Raw genomic sequence first — 18,808 nt, forward strand, 5'->3', positions numbered from 1 at the left:
CGGGTGTACAGACCCGGGAACTCAGCACAGGGATGGTGGGAACCCCTCATAATGGGCACAGCGGGTGTACAGACCCGGGAACTCAGCACAGGGATGGTGGGAACCCCTCATAATGGGCACAGCGGGTGTACAGACCCGGGAACTCAGCACAGGGATGGTGGGAGCCCCTCATAGTGGGCACAGTCAGTTTTAGGACTTCATGTCCTATGATAAACATGCAGCCTGCAAAGTACCCACCCTGCATATTTGCAGGTCAGTGACCATGAAGAGGAGGGATGGGAATGACGGCCCAGGAGCCCAGACCTTTAGACTAGTCAACCATAACACCAATAATGAGGCGGAGCTCTAAGAAAAGTCTTTATTGATCGGTGATCGGTACTCATATCAGTTTGGTATAGGTCAGCTCTGCCATGCCGTCCCGGATGTAACGGAAGTACTCCAGGCTGCTGCGGTGCATCTTGCATTGGTACTTTCCGGAGGCCTTCACATACTGCATGAAATGGGGGGCCCCCGGGAACAGCACATTGTCCGCCAGGATGATGGTCCCTTCCTGCAGGAGGCCCACTTCTTCCAGCAGCTGGAGGTCCCGCAGGTAGCAGCGCTTCCCGTGATCCATGAAGATGAAATCCAACTTCTGCACCCCATGCTTGTCCTTCAGCTGGGGGATAACCACATCCGAGGGAGCCACCAGGAGCTCCACCTGCAGGCGGGGCAGAAGATGACAACGTAAGGGGGAAATACGAGAACAGTGACACTGGTACCTACATCCTCTCCATCATCCTCTTACAAGATTATTGTGCAACTTAAAGGGGAGCGGTCACCAGATCTATTATTATTATTTATTAGATATATGTAAATCAGTGTAACCCTTCCAGGTATTCACCCCCCCCCCCCCCCAGAGATCACAGGACTCCCCCAGACAATGGCTTCATCTGCTTTCCTCTCCAGAAGGGTGGCTTCGTCTTTTTTCAGGCACCGGGGTCACCATCTACTTCCTGGACTGAGATACTGGCTCAGAGATGACACAATCATGTACATCCCGGGGCTAGTTCACAAATGTCGGACACACCTTAGCCCTTGCTACAGCCTCTCACTTTGAGACTTACTACACAATTACAATGTACAGTCTTATCACTGGGGGAGGAGAGACTGAGGAAATGACTCCTCCTGCCTTCTACAAAGTTACAATGTACAGTCTGATCACTGGGGGGAGGGAGGACTAAGGAAATGACTCCTCCTGCCTTCTACAAAGTTACAATGTACAGTCTGATCACTGGGGGGAGGGAGGACTAAGGAAATGACTCCTCCTGCCTTCTACAAAGTTACAATGTACAGTCTGATCACTGGGGGGAGGGAGGACTAAGGAAATGACTCCTCCTGCCTTCTACAAAGTTACAATGTACAGTCTGATCACTGGGGGAGGGGAGACTAAGGAAATGCTTCCACATCCTTCTACACAGTTGCAATGTACAGTCTGATCACTGACATCATCTCAGCCCAAGCAAAGTCACCATAGCCGACCTGGACTTCTGAAAATGCTAGTTGTCTGGCTGTCATACTGATGCTTTTTTTGGCCTGTGAACCAAAACTACAGCCGTGAGGGATTCTGAATCTGCTGCTTACTTGTGTCTCAGAGAGTATTGAGGCCGGACACAGCCTGGGAAGAGGAATTTGCAGAAGGCGGCGAGCAACGGCAGCCCACGTATATCTCATATGATACTAATATAAGGGCGTTATTATGTAACTGACCATTAATATAAAGGGGGTTTCTCCCACAGACCACTAATATATGGAGGTCTATATCCACTTACCACTAATATAAGGGAGCTCCATCTACCAATGACCACTAATATAAGGGGTTTCCTTATCTCATCGGTCACTAATATAAGGGATCCTTCTACTGACCACTAATATAAGGGGATCATTCTCCACCAACTTTTAATAATAGGTCCTTCTTCCCCTTACCACTGATATGAATGAGTCCTTCTACTGACCACTGATATAAGAGAGTCTCTCTTCTACTGACCACTGATATAAGAGAGTCTCTCTTCTACTGACCACTGATATAAGAGAGTCTCTCTTCTACTGACCACTGATATAAGAGAGTCCTTCTACTGACCACTTATATAAAGGAGTCCTTCTACTGACCACTTATATAAAGGAGTCCTTCTTCTACTGAGCACTGATATAAGAGAGTCTCTCGTCTACTGACCACTGACATAAAGGAGTCCTACTACTGACCACTGATATAAGGAAGTCCTTCTTCTACTGACCACTGATATAAAGGAGTCTTTCATCTACTGACCACTGATATAAGAGAGTCCTTCTTCTACTGACCACTGATATAAGAGAGTCCTTATTCTACTGACCACTGATATAAGAGAGTCCTTCTTCTACTGACCACTGATATAAGAGAGTCCTTCTTCTACTGACCACTGATATAAGAGAGTCCTTATTCTACTGACCACTGATATAAGAGAGTCCTTCTTCTACTGACCACTGATATAAGAGAGTCCATCTTCTACTGACCACTGATATAATAGAGTCCTTCTTCTACTGACCACTGATATAAGAGAGTCCATCTTCTACTGACCACTGATATAATAGAGTCCTTCTTCTACTGACCACTGATATAATAGAGTCCTTATTCTACTGACCACTGATATAAGAGAGTCCTTATTCTACTGACCACTGATATAAGAGAGTCCTTCATCTACTGACCACTGATATAAGAGAGTCCATCTTCTACTGACCACTGATATAATAGAGTCCTTCTTCTACTGACCACTGATATAAGAGAGTCCATCTTCTACTGACCACTGATATAATAGAGTCCTTCTTCTACTGACCACTGATATAAGAGAGTCCATCTTCTACTGACCACTGATATAATAGAGTCCTTCTTCTACTGACCACTGATATAATAGAGTCCTTATTCTACTGACCACTGATATAAGAGAGTCCTTATTCTACTGACCACTGATATAAGAGAGTCCTTCTTCTACTGACCTCTAATATAAGAGAGTCCTTCTACTGACCACTGATATAATAGAGTCCATCTTGTACTGGCCACTGATTTAAGAGAGTCCATCTTCTACTGATCACTGATATAAGGGAGTCCTTTTACTGACCACTGATATAAGGGAGTCCTTCTTAAGCCGCGTACACACGGGCGGACTGTCTGGCCAACTAAGTCCGTCAGACAATCCGACGGACAGTCCGTCCTACTTTTGAATGAACGGACTTGACCACACACGATGAACAGACAGTCCGTTGAAAGCTTGCACGATGACGTGTACGGCACGTACAACGGGACTAGAAATACGACGTCCAATACACTGCAATGCAACCTTCGGCCGTGTAAATCCTTTCTGAGCATGCGCCATACTTAGTCCGTCCAACTTGCCTACACACGAGCGGACTGTCCGCTGAAACCAAAGTTGGACGGACAATATTACGTAAATTCCGAAAGACTTAGTCCGCCAGACTGTCCGCTGAAAAAGTCCGCTGAAGCCCACACACGAGCGGACTGTCCGCTGAAATGTGTTTCAGCGGACTAAGTTGGACAGACAGTCCGCCCGTGTGTACGCGGCTTTATACTAACCACTGATATAAAAGAGTCCTTCTTCTACTGACCACTGATATAAATGAGTACTTGTTCTACTGACCACTGATATAAGAGAGTCCTTCTTATACTAACCACTGATATAAAGGAGTCCATCTTCTACTGACCACTGATATAAAGGAGTCCATCTTCTACTGACCACTGATATAAGGGAGTCCTTCTTCTACTGACCACTGATATAAGTGAATCCTTCTTCTATTGACCACTGATATAAGGGAGTCCTTCTACTGAACACTGATATAAGAGAGTCCTTCTTCTACTGACCACTGATATAAATGAGTACTTGTTCTACTGACCACTGATATAAAGGAGTCCTTCTTCTACTGACCACTGATATAAAGGAGTCCTTCTTCTACTGACCACTGATATAAAGGAGTCCTTCTTCTACTTACCACTGATATAAACGAGTACTTGTTCTACTGACCACTGATATAAGGGAGTCCTTCTTCTACTGACCACTGATATAAAGGAGTCCTTCTTCTACTGACCACTGATATAAACGAGTACTTGTTCTACTGACCACTGATATAAGAGAGTCCTTATTCTACTGACCACTGATATAAAGGAGTCCTTCTTCTACTGACCACTGATATAAAGGAGTCCTTCTTCTACTGACCACTGATATAAAGGAGTCCTTCTTCTACTGACCACTGATATAAGAGAGTCCTTCTTCTACTGACCACTGATATAAATGAGTACTTGTTCTACTGACCACTGATATAAAGGAGTCCTTCTTCTACTTACCACTGATATAAACGAGTACTTGTTCTACTGACCACTGATATAAGGGAGTCCTTCTTCTTCTGACCACTGATATAAACGAGTCCTCCTTCTACTGACCACTGATATAAAGGAAATCCTTTTTCTACTGACCACTGATATAAAGGAAATCCTTTTTCTACTGACCACTGATATAAAGGAAATCCTTTTTCTACTGGTCACTGATATAAGGGGTCCCTCTTCTTCTGACCACTGATAAAGGAGTTCTTCTTCTACTGACCACTAATATAAGGGGTCTACAGAGGAAGGACCCTCACCTTGCCAACATCCAAATTAAATATAGAGAGAAGAGAAAGTAGAGCCCTACATTCTCAAAAACCATGACAGAGTTTGTAAGCACAACATGGGGCAGTCTATTTAATATGTATAACAATCTTTATTCCAAAAATGTATAAAAAAGGATTTGTATAAAATCATTACAGCACCCTCTACATTCAGTAGGTCAACGCAATACCCAATCCCAAGCATGGGGATACAAATCCAGCCGAGTATTGTATGTGATGAATAGAAGTCCATCAGTGAAAAATCTATATGTGGTGTCAGCATGGATATCACAGATCAATGTCACAGTTCCTCCATACTTGTTAGTCAACGCGTTTCACAAGTTTTACTTGCTTCTTCAGGACTGATCGGGAGGGTGCTACTATTTGATTCAAAATATGCACAGAAATGTTCCACGAGTGTCGTATCTTTTTGAAGGTTATCCTTATCGTATACTCTACATTTTTGTTACTTTTTAAATAGTTACATAGTTAGTAAGGTTTAATAAAGACACCAGTCCATCCAGTTCAACCTGAGTGAGTGTCCACAATTGTCCCTATCCCTGTACATTGCACACTCACATCGGTCCCTACGCTCAAGGAGCCCATATACATATCTTCATGCATCCTATCCATACAAAATCAAAAAGCTGTGCTTGCCTGACCAACCTTGAAAGGAGAAATATGGGCGATAGCCATTTATGGGGGCAAACACAGGGGTCACCTTAGGGAAGGATGGGGGGGGGCACTGAATAAAGAATCCAAATGCCCACTTCTCCCAAATCCAGACTAACTAAACGTATATATGTAGGCAGAGTTGTTCAACCTCAACGCTCTATAAAAGAAGGGGACATATATATTATGTTACTCAGTAAAGACTAGTTATCGGTGCGGCAGCCATATAATCATGTCCTCAGTTTGTATATAGCTTACCCAGAAAGTTGTTACTGAGAAACATAAACAGGAGTATAGAAGAAATGGATTCTGGACAGCTACCCTCCGCCTTTATAGTAATGAATAGTCAACGTTCGTGTGACAACCCAAGCAGGACAAACAGCTGACGCGTTTCACAACATCATTGTTGCTTAGTCATAGCTAAATGACCACATATTTTTTGACAAATATATACCAGATTCAAACATGTCACATGATGCTTTCAATGATTTTAAATTGCAAACACATGTGGCCCAAAAAAAAGGGGGGGGGGGGAGAGAGAGAGATACATACATACATGCGAGGCCCCTGAGAACAAATGGAAAACATGGAAATAGACCACAAAGCGAGATGGTCAACATAAACAAAAAAAGAAAAAGGGATTTCTATATATACATGTACATATCAAAGATACGCATATATACATAGGTGTGCGCACGGGGTGTGCTGGTTGTGCCTGGGCACACCCTAATCACCCATGCCGTCTCCCAAGATCTGCCCAGAAATGTTGCATTCAAGATCCTGCGCAGCCCCCCGCTGCCTGTGAAACAGTTTCACAGGCAGCAGATTGTGATGTTTACCAGAGCCGCTGAGTGTGTGAGCTTGAAATGCTGTCATGTAACGTCAAGGCTTGCATAGAGAGAGAGACCAGCTGTCAAAATTCAGCGGTGATGTCGGGGGGAAGGGAGGGGGGGTGGGCGGGGCCAAACGGCTATCAAATACCAGCCAATGGGATGGGGGTCTGGGCAGGCCGCCACGTTTGTGTGGCCCCACCCCCATTCTTAAGCTGCCCAATCGTTGGCTTGTGTTGATAGCTGCTTGGTCCCACCCATTCCGACATCTATCAGACCCAACGGAAGCCAGCAAAGCAGCAGGAAAGCAAAAAAAGACGCAAAAAAAAAAAATTAAAAATGCAGAAAAGATGCAGAGAAAACAGAAAAAAAATGCCAAAAAAATAAGAGATTTAAATTTTAAAAAAACATACGCAGGAAAAAACGCAGGAAAAAACCCATAAAACATCAGTTTAAACATAAAAAATGTATATATGACAAAAATCAACCTCAATTTAGAGTTAATCGTAATAATATGAGACATTCCACTCAAAATGTAATCCTGCTGGTCTCCTGGTATTGAGGGAAAAAATATAGTAAACTTCCCTCTTGCAAAGCGCTCTAAATCTGTCGCCTCCCCTAGGGGGGTGTCACTAGAGCTTCAATCCCCTGAATAACTAAACTGGAGACCTCCTTGTTATGGACTATGTTCCAATGTCCACATCCGTGGAGTGGTTTTTCTCAATGTCTCTTAATTGATCATAAAGGCGATCCTTCAGTCTGCACGTCATGCGACCCACATACTGAATGTTGCATAAATCGCATGTAACTACATATACCAGAAACCTGGTGCTGAAGTTAATACATGAAAAATCAACAACACTTCTACCAGTAGTAGTAGAACAGACTGAAGGGCCCCTCTTGATATAACAACAATAAGCACATCCCCGTATTCCTGTCAAGGCTGGGCTGAGCCCTTTCTTCTCAGAGCTGGCCGCTCAGCTGTCGGCTAATTGCCAGCTCCCATCTCTCTCCACAGTTACTCACCTATAGATGATCCTGCTCGTCAGTCCTGCCTACCTAAGCCATCCAGTCCAGAGGATCTCTGCCTTCGCCTTGGTCAACATCACGGAGACTATCTCCTGCGATCCTGTTTTAAGACTTACTTGGCTGACATCCTTTCTGGCTCCAGATCCTGCTTGCTGTTTCCAGGGCCGGGTTCAGAGCATCATGGGCCTGGTGCTGAGGACTTTGGAGGGCAGTTTTTTATGGTTAATAAATAAAATTAAAACGCAATCAAATTTTTAATAAAACAAATTAGGTATTTTTTTTTAACAAACTGCTCATTCACACTATGTGCAAGAGAACCCGTGCAAATGAGCCCAAATTTCCTGTATACTTTTTTTTTTTAATTTTTAAAACTTTTTTAATTATTCATTGCAATCTTTTATTGTTTACATTCTTATTTTTTTTTTTTTTTTACAATTTTACTTTTTTATTATTTTTTTTTTCCAGTAGATGGCAGTAGATGGTGTAAGTAGTGCACTGGACGGTGTCAGCAGTTTTTTTTTTTTTTTTCTTTTTATAATTAATTTTTTACAATTAATTTTTTTTATATTTTTTTTATCAAAATCATTTGGGGCTGGGTTTTTTGGCAGTGGACAGCATCAGTAGGGCAATGGCAGTGCCCAAATGGTCAGTCCAACCCTGCTGGGCCTATATTAAAGGTAGAGGCTTGGAGCTGCAGCTCCAATAGCCCCTACGTTAATCTGGCCCTGGCTGTTTCTCTAAGTTGATCCCTGACTTCTGGCTTGGCTGACCATCCATTCTGGTTACTGAACTTTGGCTATGTTTTGACTACGTTTGTTCTTTTTACTTTTATTATTAAACAAGTGTGATTTAACTGTACTTCCGTCTCGGTCTGATTTCATGGTTTCTGACAATTCCACATTTGAAATGACCTTTAACCTCTTCCCGCCGAGCGTACGCAGATCTGCGTACTCGGCTTCCGGGGGGTATACCGGGATGATGCCCGCACCTGCAGGCATCATCCCGGTACCGTCTTTTACAGCGAGCGATTGGCTATCCAGCCATAACAACCGATGCGGCTAAAAGCCGCTCGGCTGTTATGCCGGAGGAGCGGGAGGGGACGTCCCCCCCTCCCGCCGCCTCCCGCCGCTGTTACCGGTGCTCCCGCTCGATCGGGAGCACCGATTGCGTGTCCGATGGCTCCGGCCGCTGGGGAGGAACTGGAACGAAGCCGTAATCGGCTTCGTTCCAGTCTCCTCATAGTAAACACGGAAGCGACGTCATGACGTCACTTCCCGTTTACTCGGCTGCCAATGGCGCCGGTTTTAAAAAAATATCCGGTATTCAGAATCACCGTTTTCGGCGATCTGAATACATTGAAGTGTAAAGGAGGGGTGGGGGGTCTTTTAGACCCCCGATCCCTCCATAAAGAGTACCTGTCACCACCTATTACTGTCACAAGGGATGTTTACATTCCTTGTGACAGCAATAAAAGTGATCAAAATTATTTTATTTTTTTTTAAACAATTTAGTAATTTTTAAATAAATAAAATAAATAAAAAAATAAAAAATTTTTTTTTAAAGCGCCCGCCGTCCCCGCGAGCTCGCAAAGCAAAGAAAACGCATACGGAAGTCGCTCCCGCATATGTAAACGGTGTTCAAATCACACATGTGAGGTATCGCCGCGATCGTCAGAGCGAGAGCAATAATTCTAGCACTAGACCTCCTCTGTAACGCTAACCTGGTAACCGTAAAAAATGTTTAAAGCGTCGCCTATTGAGATTTTTAGGTACCGTACTTTGTCGTCAATCCACAAGTGCGTGCAATTATAAAGTGTGACATGTTTGGTATCTATTTACTCGGCGTAACATTATCTTTCAGATTATGCAAAAAAAATGGGATAATCTTACTGTTTTGTTTTTTTTTAATTAATGAAAGTGTACATTTTCCCAAAAAGTTGCATTTAAAACACCGCTGCGCAAATACCGTGTGACATAAAATATTGCAACAATCGCCGTTTTATTCTCTAGAGTCTCTGTTAAAAAAATATATATAATGTTTGGGGGTTCCAAGTAATTTTCTAGTAGAAAATATGGATTTTAACTTGTAAACACCAAATTCCAAAAACAGGCTTAGTCATGAAAGGGTTAAACTTCAACCAGTGAGAGCCAGAGCTCTCACTGGTTGAACAGACTGGGCGATAAAAATCTGCCTAGCGTTGGGGCCCTGCGAGAAACGGTTTTGATGCCCCTAGAAAGCATCTGAGTGTAAATAGGATCATTAAACAAAACGGGAAGATATTTAGTAACCGTGTTTCTTATTTTGTTAAATTCTATACTGAATGGGGTAGAGAGCACCGGAATACTGACTGTAGAAGATGAGGGATGCCCCCCTATCTAAGTGCTCCCTACAATGTGTGTTAGGCCGCGTACACACGGGCGGATTATCTGCCCAACTAAGTTCGTCAGACAATCCGACAGACAGTCCGTCCAACTTTTGAATGAACGGACTTGACCACACACGACGAACAGACAGTCCGCTGAAAGCTTGCGCGATGACGTGTACAGCACGTACGACGGGACTAGAAAAACGACGTCCTATACACTGCAATGCAACCTTCAGCCGTGTAAATCCTTTCTGAGCATGCGCCATACTTAGTCCGTCCAACTAGCCTACTCACGAGCGGACTGTCCGCTGAAACCAAGTTTGGACGGACAAAATTACGGAAATTCCGAAAGACTTAGTCCGTCAGACTGTCCGCTGAAAAAGTCCGCTGAAGCCCACACACGAGCGGATTGTCCGCGCGGACTAAGTTGGGCAGACAATCCGCCCGTGTGTACGCGGCCTTAGACAGCAAACCCTTCCTGGGAATTTCGCCAGCGATGTGTAATGCTGTACATCAAGGAACTTGCTCGGATAAGGGTCTGGTATTGATTTTTGGGGGGACCCCTACGCCATTATTTTTTTAATTTTGGTGCGGGGTTCCCCTTAATATCCATACCAGACCTGAAGGGCCCGGTATGGAATTTGGGGGGGGGGGCCCAAGCATTTTTTTATTTACATTTTGGTTCGAGGGTTCCCCTTCATATTCATACCAGACCCAAAAGGGTCTGGTAATGGACTCTGGGGGAATCCCATCCCATTTTTTTTCAATGACTTTTATGTGTGTTGCCGGGATCGACAATTTATTACAGCCGCGAGTACTTTTAAATGACTTTTTTTTCCTTTAGAAATGTCATTTTGCTCTCGGACTGTTCTAAACACGGGCAACATGCGCCCCTTCACAGGCATACTATAGACACCCCCCAGGTACGAAATTTAAAGGAATATTACACTTTTATTGTTTCACTTTAAGCATTATTAAAATCACTGCTCCCGAAAAAAACGTCAGTTTTTAAAACTTTTTATTGCATTGATCCTTGTCCCCTGGGGCAGGACCCAGGTCCCCAAACACTTTTTATGACAATACCAGCATATTAGCCTTTAAAATGAGCACTTTTGATTTCTCCCATAGACTTTTAAAGGGTGTTCCGCGGCTTTCGAATTTGCCGCGTACACACCAAAATTGTTTGCTTTTCGGGCAAACACGTGAACGCCCGATGTTTCGAGTCGAGCTTACGTTCGACTCGAGCATCGGGCTCATCCCTAATCACAAGTAATCCATCCATAGTTGACTCCCCATTCTAAATCTTTCAATTTCACTAGGAGTTTCTTCGCGTCCCTCAAAAAAACCCGGAAGACCAATTTACCAAAGTTTGCAACCGGCTGTCCACCCAACATAAACAGGAGGCCCTGAGGTGAAAAAAGATGTAACCAAACCCCAGAGAAGAGTCAGACGCATATCTAGTTGGAGTGCCTCTTGTGTCAAAGGAGACTTACTATATACCTGGACAAACTTGAAAGTAAAATCGAGGTTGAGGGTGAGTAGTCCCAATGTGTGGTGTAAAGGGATAAGGATCTGGACTCAGAACTGTCCGAGAATAGAGTATGCTCCAAAAGTTTAGGGTAAACACCTTAATATATCACGCAAACACCCCATCAGCAGTATCTCCTACGTACTACGTACCCTTGGCCAAAACCTGCAAATCACTCAACTACTGGCTGGGCCTCCAAAAAGATGTTCCAATAAAGATGGGAGAGCTACTGTGAAGGAGCTTTGGGAAACCAGTGGCTATTGGATCTGAAGTCTAGTGAGAAAGACTGGGAGCTCGTTGAGTGACCCCAGGGCGGCAGACTGACCATTCGGCCACTAGGGCACTGCCCGAGGGCCCCCGGGCCACTAGGGGTCCCCATCAGGGTTGCCAGCCTCAGTGAAACCAGGGACAGTATGTAAAAATCTGTGTTTCATTTACATCTGTCTCTGAAATGTCCCTTACCGACATCCCTTTTGTCTAAAAATCCCAAGATTATAGCTGCCGCCCCTCTCCAGCACCTTCTCAGCCAATAGAAACATGTCTGTGTGTATACTGTGTGATTGTATACTGTGTGTGTGTGTGTGTGTTTGTGTATACTGTGTGGCCCCATAATCTCTAATTGCCTGGGGCCCCCATAATCTCCTATTGCCCGGGGGCCCCATGAGTTGTCAGTCCGCCCCTGCCTGGCCCTAACCCTCTCTCCCACAGTTCTATTTACGAGACAATAAATCTCTTTGCATTCAAAAAGTGTCTGGCGCCCACCTGTTCATCTTGCATTACACCCACCATGACTTGTAACCGCCTCTACACTGAAGGATGTCAGCTCCCCCAACCCTGGAGGTAACTATTAGGCCCAAAGAGGCCCGGGACTTGGCTACAGTAATAATGTAGAGTATATTATATTAAAGATACCCTTCAATATGATATGACACTCATGGAATATTTCTGTGCATATTTTGAATGCAATAGTAGCACCCACCCGATCAGTCCTGAAGAAGCAAGTAAATCTTACAAAACGCATTGACTAACAAGTGTGGAGGAACTGTGAAATTAATCTGTGATATCCATGCTGACAACCACATATACAGTATCTCACAAAAGTAAGTACACCCCATCACATTTTTGTAAATATTTTCTTCTATCTTTTCATGTGACAACACTGAAGAAATGACACTTGGCTACAATGTAAAGTAGTGAGTGTACAGCTTGTATAACAGTGTCAATTTGCTGTCCCCTCAAAATAACTCAACACACAGCCATTAATGTCTAAACCGCTGGCAGCAAAAGTGAGGACACCCCTAAGTGAAAATGTCCAAATTGGGCCCAATTAGCCATTTTCCCTCCCCGGTGTCATGTGTCTCATTAGTGTTACAAGGTCTCAGGTGTGAATAGGGAACAGGTGTGTTAAAATTGATATTATCGCTTTCACTCTCTCATACCGAATTGGTGCCGGAAAACTACAGGATCCTAACCGAACACCGGATAGGGAAAAAAGGAGGAGGCCTAGCAGTGATATTTAAAGGTCACCTTGATCTCACTAAACCATCAGCTCAGAACCCAGTGTCTTTTATGGAAACCCTGACGCTACATTTTCAACCAACACCCCATGACACCACTCATATTCTACTGTGCTACAGACCACCGGGACCAAAGTCCAATCTTCTTTCACCCCTCACGGAATCCTTTGCAATGCACACCCTAAAATTCAAAAATTTCCTGGCACTCGGAGATTTCAACCTTTGGGCAAACGAGCCTAAAGACCCCATCGCGACTGCCTGCATCAATCAACTAGAAGAACTGGGTCTACAGCAACTGATAAAGACTCCCACGCATGGGTCAGGACACACCCTGGACCTCATTTTCAAACAGAACATCGACGTCAACATACTCGACAACATAACTCTGCCATGGACGGATCACCACGCCATCAAATTCAAAATCGCTACCAACATCACCAACGCAAAACGGAAACCTGTAACAACGCACTGGACCAGATCGCATAAAAAACTGTACTCCGAAGCCTTCAAAACCACTCTGTCCAAAAAAATATCTACAATAACCTTAAACCACTCTACGGAGGAAACACTCAACTCCCTGAACAAGGCATTACTGCAATCAGCAGACTCGGTAGCACCAAAACGCAGGGCTCTCATCAGGAAGAAAAATGCTGGATGGTTTAATAGCTCCCTCTCCGTACTAAAGCAAGAACGCAGAAGAGCGGAAAGAACATGGAGAAGAAATCCCACCGAGGAAAACCTATTTAACTACAAAGGTCTGACAGAGAATTATCGGAAAGCAATCTTCAAAGCCAAAAAGGACCACTTCTCATATACAATCTCAACGGCCGCAAACCAGCCACGGGAACTGTTTAAACTGGTTAATCAATCAATGAATCCGGTGTGCCTAGAACCCCCAGAAAGCGAATCCCAGGATTACTGTGACAAACTGTCGGATTTTTTCATCGATAAAGTCAAAACCATCAGGGAAACAATTTGTCAGAAGAAAACATCCAACCTCAGCCAGCAAATACATAAAGAGGATGTCTGCACCAACATACCGCAACCGCCAAAATTTTCACTATCCCCAATTACCGTAGACACTGCAAAAAACATCATTAATAAACTGCGTGACAGTATCTCACCTATTGACATCATCCCCACAAAACTACTGAAAGAATGCTCCGACATCGTGGCTCCAACCATAACCCACCTCATAAACCGATCATTCCACGAAGGGATTGTTCCCAGCATCCTCAAACAAGGCATCGTCAAACCTCTACTCAAGAAACCAAACCTGGACCCTCAGGATCCAAACAACCATAGGCCGATTACAAGCCTCAACACCATTTCTAAGATCATGGAGAAAGCTGTAGTACATCAGCTACAACTTCACCTGGATACTCACAAACTCCTGGACCCGCTGCAATCAGGCTTCCGCCCGGGTCATGGAACAGAAACAGCTCTCCTCAAGATTTGGGATGACGCCCTCGAAGCAGCAGATGACGGAGAGCCGTGTCTCCTCGTACTGCTAGACCTAAGTGCAGCGTTTGATACAGTAGATCACAATACTCTACTCGTCCGCCTCACAGAAGTAGCCGGAGTCCAAGACATAGATCTCCATTGGTTCGCGTCCTTCCTAGGAAATCGGTCACAGACAGTGAAACTAGGAAAATTCCTCTCCGAAACTCGGGCAGTCACCTGCGGAGTCCCTCAAGGCTCTCCGTTGTCACCCGTTCTCTTCAACATTTACATTCGCCCACTCCTTCAAATCATCAGATGCTCAGATCTCTGCTTCCACTCTTACGCTGACGACACACAACTTTATTTCCGGATCAATGGAAAAAAAGATCACCAACAACAACTTGAAAACTGCCTCAAATCAATAGAGGACTGGATGACCACCAACTCCCTCCAGCTGAACCAATCAAAGACAGAGTTTCCTATCTTACACCCAAATCATAAGCCCGCAACCAAAACCTCCTGGTCTCCACCAACCGTCTTTGGGCAGACTATCTCCCCAAAGACCAAAGCGAAGAGTCTCGGGGTTATTTTAGACGCACAAATGTCAATGGATGCGCAAATAGGATCTGTAGTCAGTCGATCTCACCATCTACTGCGCATGCTTCGCAGACTCATCCCTTTTATCCCAAGGAATGACAAAGCAGTGGTAGTTGGAACAATCATTAATTCAGGACTGGACTACGCAAACTCGCTTTACATAGGATTACCACAATATCAACTTGCGCGATTACAACTGATCCAAAACACGGCGGCAAGGCTGATAACAGGAAAAAACCCTGGGAATCCATTTCTCCTTCACTGAGGAGCTTACATTGGCTAACCGTAAAAAATCGGATCACGTTCAAGACCCTTTGCCTCACCCACAAATGCGTGCATAGAGAAGCTCCGCAATACCTAATGGAGAAAATAAATCATTACACACCAAACCGCAGTCTTCGATCAGCCAACAAAAACCTCCTCCTCGTGCCCAAAGCCCGGTATAAATCCAAGGGTGATCGGAGATTCGCTGTCCAAGGGCCTCTGCTATGGAATGCTCTACCAATCAACATCCGCCTGGAAGAAAATCACCTGGCTTTTAGGAAAAAACTCAAGACCTTCCTCTTTTAGCAGATGATCAAAGCTCGCCACAGCGCCTAGAGGCGATTCAGTTCGCATTGCGCGCTATATAAGTATTTCATTCATTCATTCATTCATTCATACTGGTCACTGGAAGTTCAGCATGGCACCTCATGGCAAAGAACACTCTGAGGATCTGAAAAAAAGAATTGTTGCTCTACATAAAGATGCCCTAGGCTGTAAGAAGATTGCCAAGACCCTGAAACTGATCTGCAGCACGGTGGCCAAGACCATACAGCGGTATAACAGGACAGGTTCCACCCAGAACAGGCCTCGCCATGGTCCACCAAAGAAGTTGAGGTCACGTGCTCAGCGTCATATCCAGAGGTTGTCTTTGGGAAATAGACGTATGAGTGCTGCCAGCATTACTGCAGAGGTTGTAGGGGGGGGGGGGGGGGGGGGTCAGCCTGTCAGTGCTCAGACCATACGCCGCACACTGCATCAAATTGGTCTGCATGGCTGTCATCCCAGAAGGAAGCCTCTTCTAAAGATGATGCACAAGAAAGACCACAAACAGTTTGCTGAAGACAAGCAGACTAAGGACATGGATTACTGGAACCATGTCCTGTGGTCTGATGAGACCAAGATAAACGTATTTGGTGTCAGATGGTGACAAGCGTGTGTGGGGGCAACCAGGTGAGGAGGACAAAGACAAGTGTGTCTTGTCTACAGTCAAGCATGGTGGTGGGGGTGTCATGGTCTGGGGCTGCATGAGTGCTGCCGGCACTGGGGGGCTACAGATCATTGAGGGGACCATGAATGCCAACATGTACTGTGACCTACTGAAGCAGAGCATGATCCCCTCCCTTCAGAGACTGGACCGCAGGGCAGTATTCCAACATGATAACCACCCCAAACACACCTCCAAGATGACCACTGCCTTGCTAAAGAAGCTGAGGGTAAAGGTGATGGACTGGCCAAGCATGTCTCCAGACCTAAACCCTATTGATCATCTGTGGGACATCCTCAAATGGAAGGTGGAGGAACGCAAGGTCTCCAACATCCACCAGCTCTGTGATGTCATCATGGGGGAGGGGAAGAGGACTCCAGTGGTGACCTGTGAAGCTCTGGTGACCTCCATGCCCAAGAGGGTTAAGGCAGTGCTGGAAAATAATGGCGGCCACACAAAATATTGTCACTTTTGGACCCAATTTGGACATTTTCACTTAGGGGTGTACTGACTTTTGTTGCCAGCGGTAGGGATGAGCTTCGTGTTCGAGTCGAACGCATGTTCGACTCGAACATCGGTCGTTCGTGCGTTCGCTGAATTTCGAACGTTTGGGCCGTTCGCGGCAAAATTCGTGTGGCCCACAATGCACTGCGATGGCGCAATGCATTGCTGTCTCACGATTGGCCAAGCATGCACTGTGACCCCGCATGCTTGGCCAATCGCAGCGCCAGTAGCGAGGAGAGCAATGGTTGGCCACAGGCATCCTGCCTGTGGCCAATCATAGCTCAGACTGTGTAGTGCACGCCCCACACTATATAAAACTGCCTTTCAGGCGGCCTCGTGTAGTGTTTGTTAGCATCTGAAGCAGTGGGTGTTCTGTGTACCTTCAACACAGTTACACACCAATCGTTTTTGGCTGATTTACTATTTTGCTCTTGTGTAGTGGTTACTGTCTGTGCCCTGACCGCAGTATACACCGCTATATTCACCTCACCTATATAGCTAGTGATCTATCTTTAATAATAGAGCTTGCAGTCAGTAGTGTTAGTGCGTGCTGTCTGTGTGCTCTGTACCCAGTACATACCACTATATACACCTACATAGCTGTTCTCTATTTGAGCCCGATTGTCATTTGCTGGAGTTATTGGAAGTTGTGTGTGCCTCCAGCACAGCACAGTATACATCTGTATATACCCCTTTAACTCTGCTGTTTTCTGGTTATTGTCTGCGTGCCCTGACCGCAGTATACACCGTGATATTCACCTCACCTATATAGCTAGTGGTCCATCTTTAACAATAGAGCTTGCAGTCAGTAGTGTCACTCAGGAGATAGTGCGTGCTGTGTGCCTGCTCTGTACCCAGTACATACCGCTATTATCCACCTACATAGCTGTTCTCTATTTGGGCCCGATTGGCATCTGCTGGAGTTATTGGAAGTTGTGTGTGCTTCCAGCACAGCACAGTATACATCTGTATATACCCCTTTAACTCTGCTGTTCTATAAAAAAGGCATCTGCAGGAGTTAGTGGGTGTTGTGTGTGCCTCCAGCACAATATAAACTACCCAACTACTGTTTTACCCAACTCCCTTCAGGCCATTACCATGTCTGGAAGGCCAGCAAGGAGAGGCAGACAGGCGCGAGCCGATAAAAGAGGGCAAGCAGGCTCTGTGTCTAGAGACAACAGTGCTGGTCGTGGACGCGGTGCATTGTCATCAGCACGTGGCCATGGGACATGCTTGTCCTTCTTTTCTGCAGCTGGACATGTTGAACCGCAACATGCCAACGACTTGGTAGAGTGGATGACCAAGCCCTCTTCATCCTCCTCATCCTCTCTCACCCAGTCTCAGGGTACTAGCAAAGCAGCTGCCAACGCATCGTCTTCCCTCCTCTCAATGTCATCATCAGTGACTCCTTCCCTAGACCCACCACGTCCTCCTGAGGAGTCTCCTGAACTCTTTGAGCACAGTGTTGGGTACATGCTCCAGGAGGATGCCCAGTGTTTGGTGGGCTCTGATGATGACACTCAGCTAGAGGAAGGCAGTAGCGTGAGCACAGAGAGAGGGGATGCTCAAGAAGGACAGCAATCTGGCAGTCATGTTCCACAAGCTGCAGCATACTGCCAGGTTTGCTACAGCGATGAAGAGGGAGGGGATGATGAGGGCACTGACTCCACGTGGGTGCCTGGAAGGAGGGAGGAGGAGGAGGAGGAGGAGGAGGCACATGTCCAACGAGGCAGGATGCCCTCCGGGGGCCAGCTTAGGGGCAGCACACCGACTGAATCACACCGCAGAGCTCCGCCTGCGCAGAGCGCTTCCTCTGCGCAGAGCGCTTCCTCTGCGCGTTATTCTAAAAGTTCTTTGGTGTGGGCCTTTTTTGAGACGAGTGCATCAGATCGCACCGCTGCTATTTGCAACATATGTCTCAAGCGTATCTCACGTGGCCAAAACATCAGCCGCTTGGGCACCACATGCTTGACCAGACATATGTTGACCTGCCATGCAGCTCGTTGGCAAGCGTACCTCAAAGACCCACACCAAAGAACAAAGCGGACCTCTCCTTGCTCCTCATCAGCTGGCATCTCCAACCCCACTAGACCTTCAGTCCTCTCTGAAACCTGCTCTGAGAGGAATGAAGGTGTAGAATTAGGTGTGTCACAGCCAAGTGCTTCCGGGAACTCTGCTAGTGGTACATCCACGTCCGATTATAGCAGACAAATGTCCCTGCCCCAGCTGCTGGACCGGCGGAAGACATTTACTCCCAGCCATCCACATGCCCAGCGGTTGAATGCTAGCTTGGCTAAATTGCTAGCACTTCAACTGCTGCCTTTTCAGTTGGTAGACTCGGCCCCCTTCCGTGAGTTTGTACAATGTGCGGTTCCTCAGTGGCAGGTCCCCAAACGCCACTTTTTC

The 18,808-nt window shown here is 45.7% G+C and overlaps 1 protein-coding gene across 1 annotated transcript in view; it reads right to left on the reverse strand.

Annotated features, from left to right (window-relative positions):
• Positions 1 to 344: 344 nt before the first annotated feature.
• Positions 345 to 18,808, reverse strand: part of LOC143927175 (transmembrane O-methyltransferase homolog) — a 53,030-nt gene continuing 34,566 nt past the window's right edge. Inside the window, exon 4 of the mRNA XM_077451128.1 lies at positions 345 to 700. Coding sequence (XP_077307254.1) covers positions 380 to 700 — 321 coding nt within the window. The 3' untranslated portion in view covers positions 345 to 379. The remainder of the gene's footprint in view (positions 701 to 18,808) is intronic.

Source organism: Lithobates pipiens, unplaced genomic scaffold (assembly GCF_037356315.1).
Source record: "Lithobates pipiens isolate NorthernLeopardFrog02 unplaced genomic scaffold, aLitPip1_a1.2 Scaffold_23, whole genome shotgun sequence".
NCBI classification, from domain to species: Eukaryota; Metazoa; Chordata; class Amphibia; order Anura; family Ranidae; genus Lithobates; species Lithobates pipiens.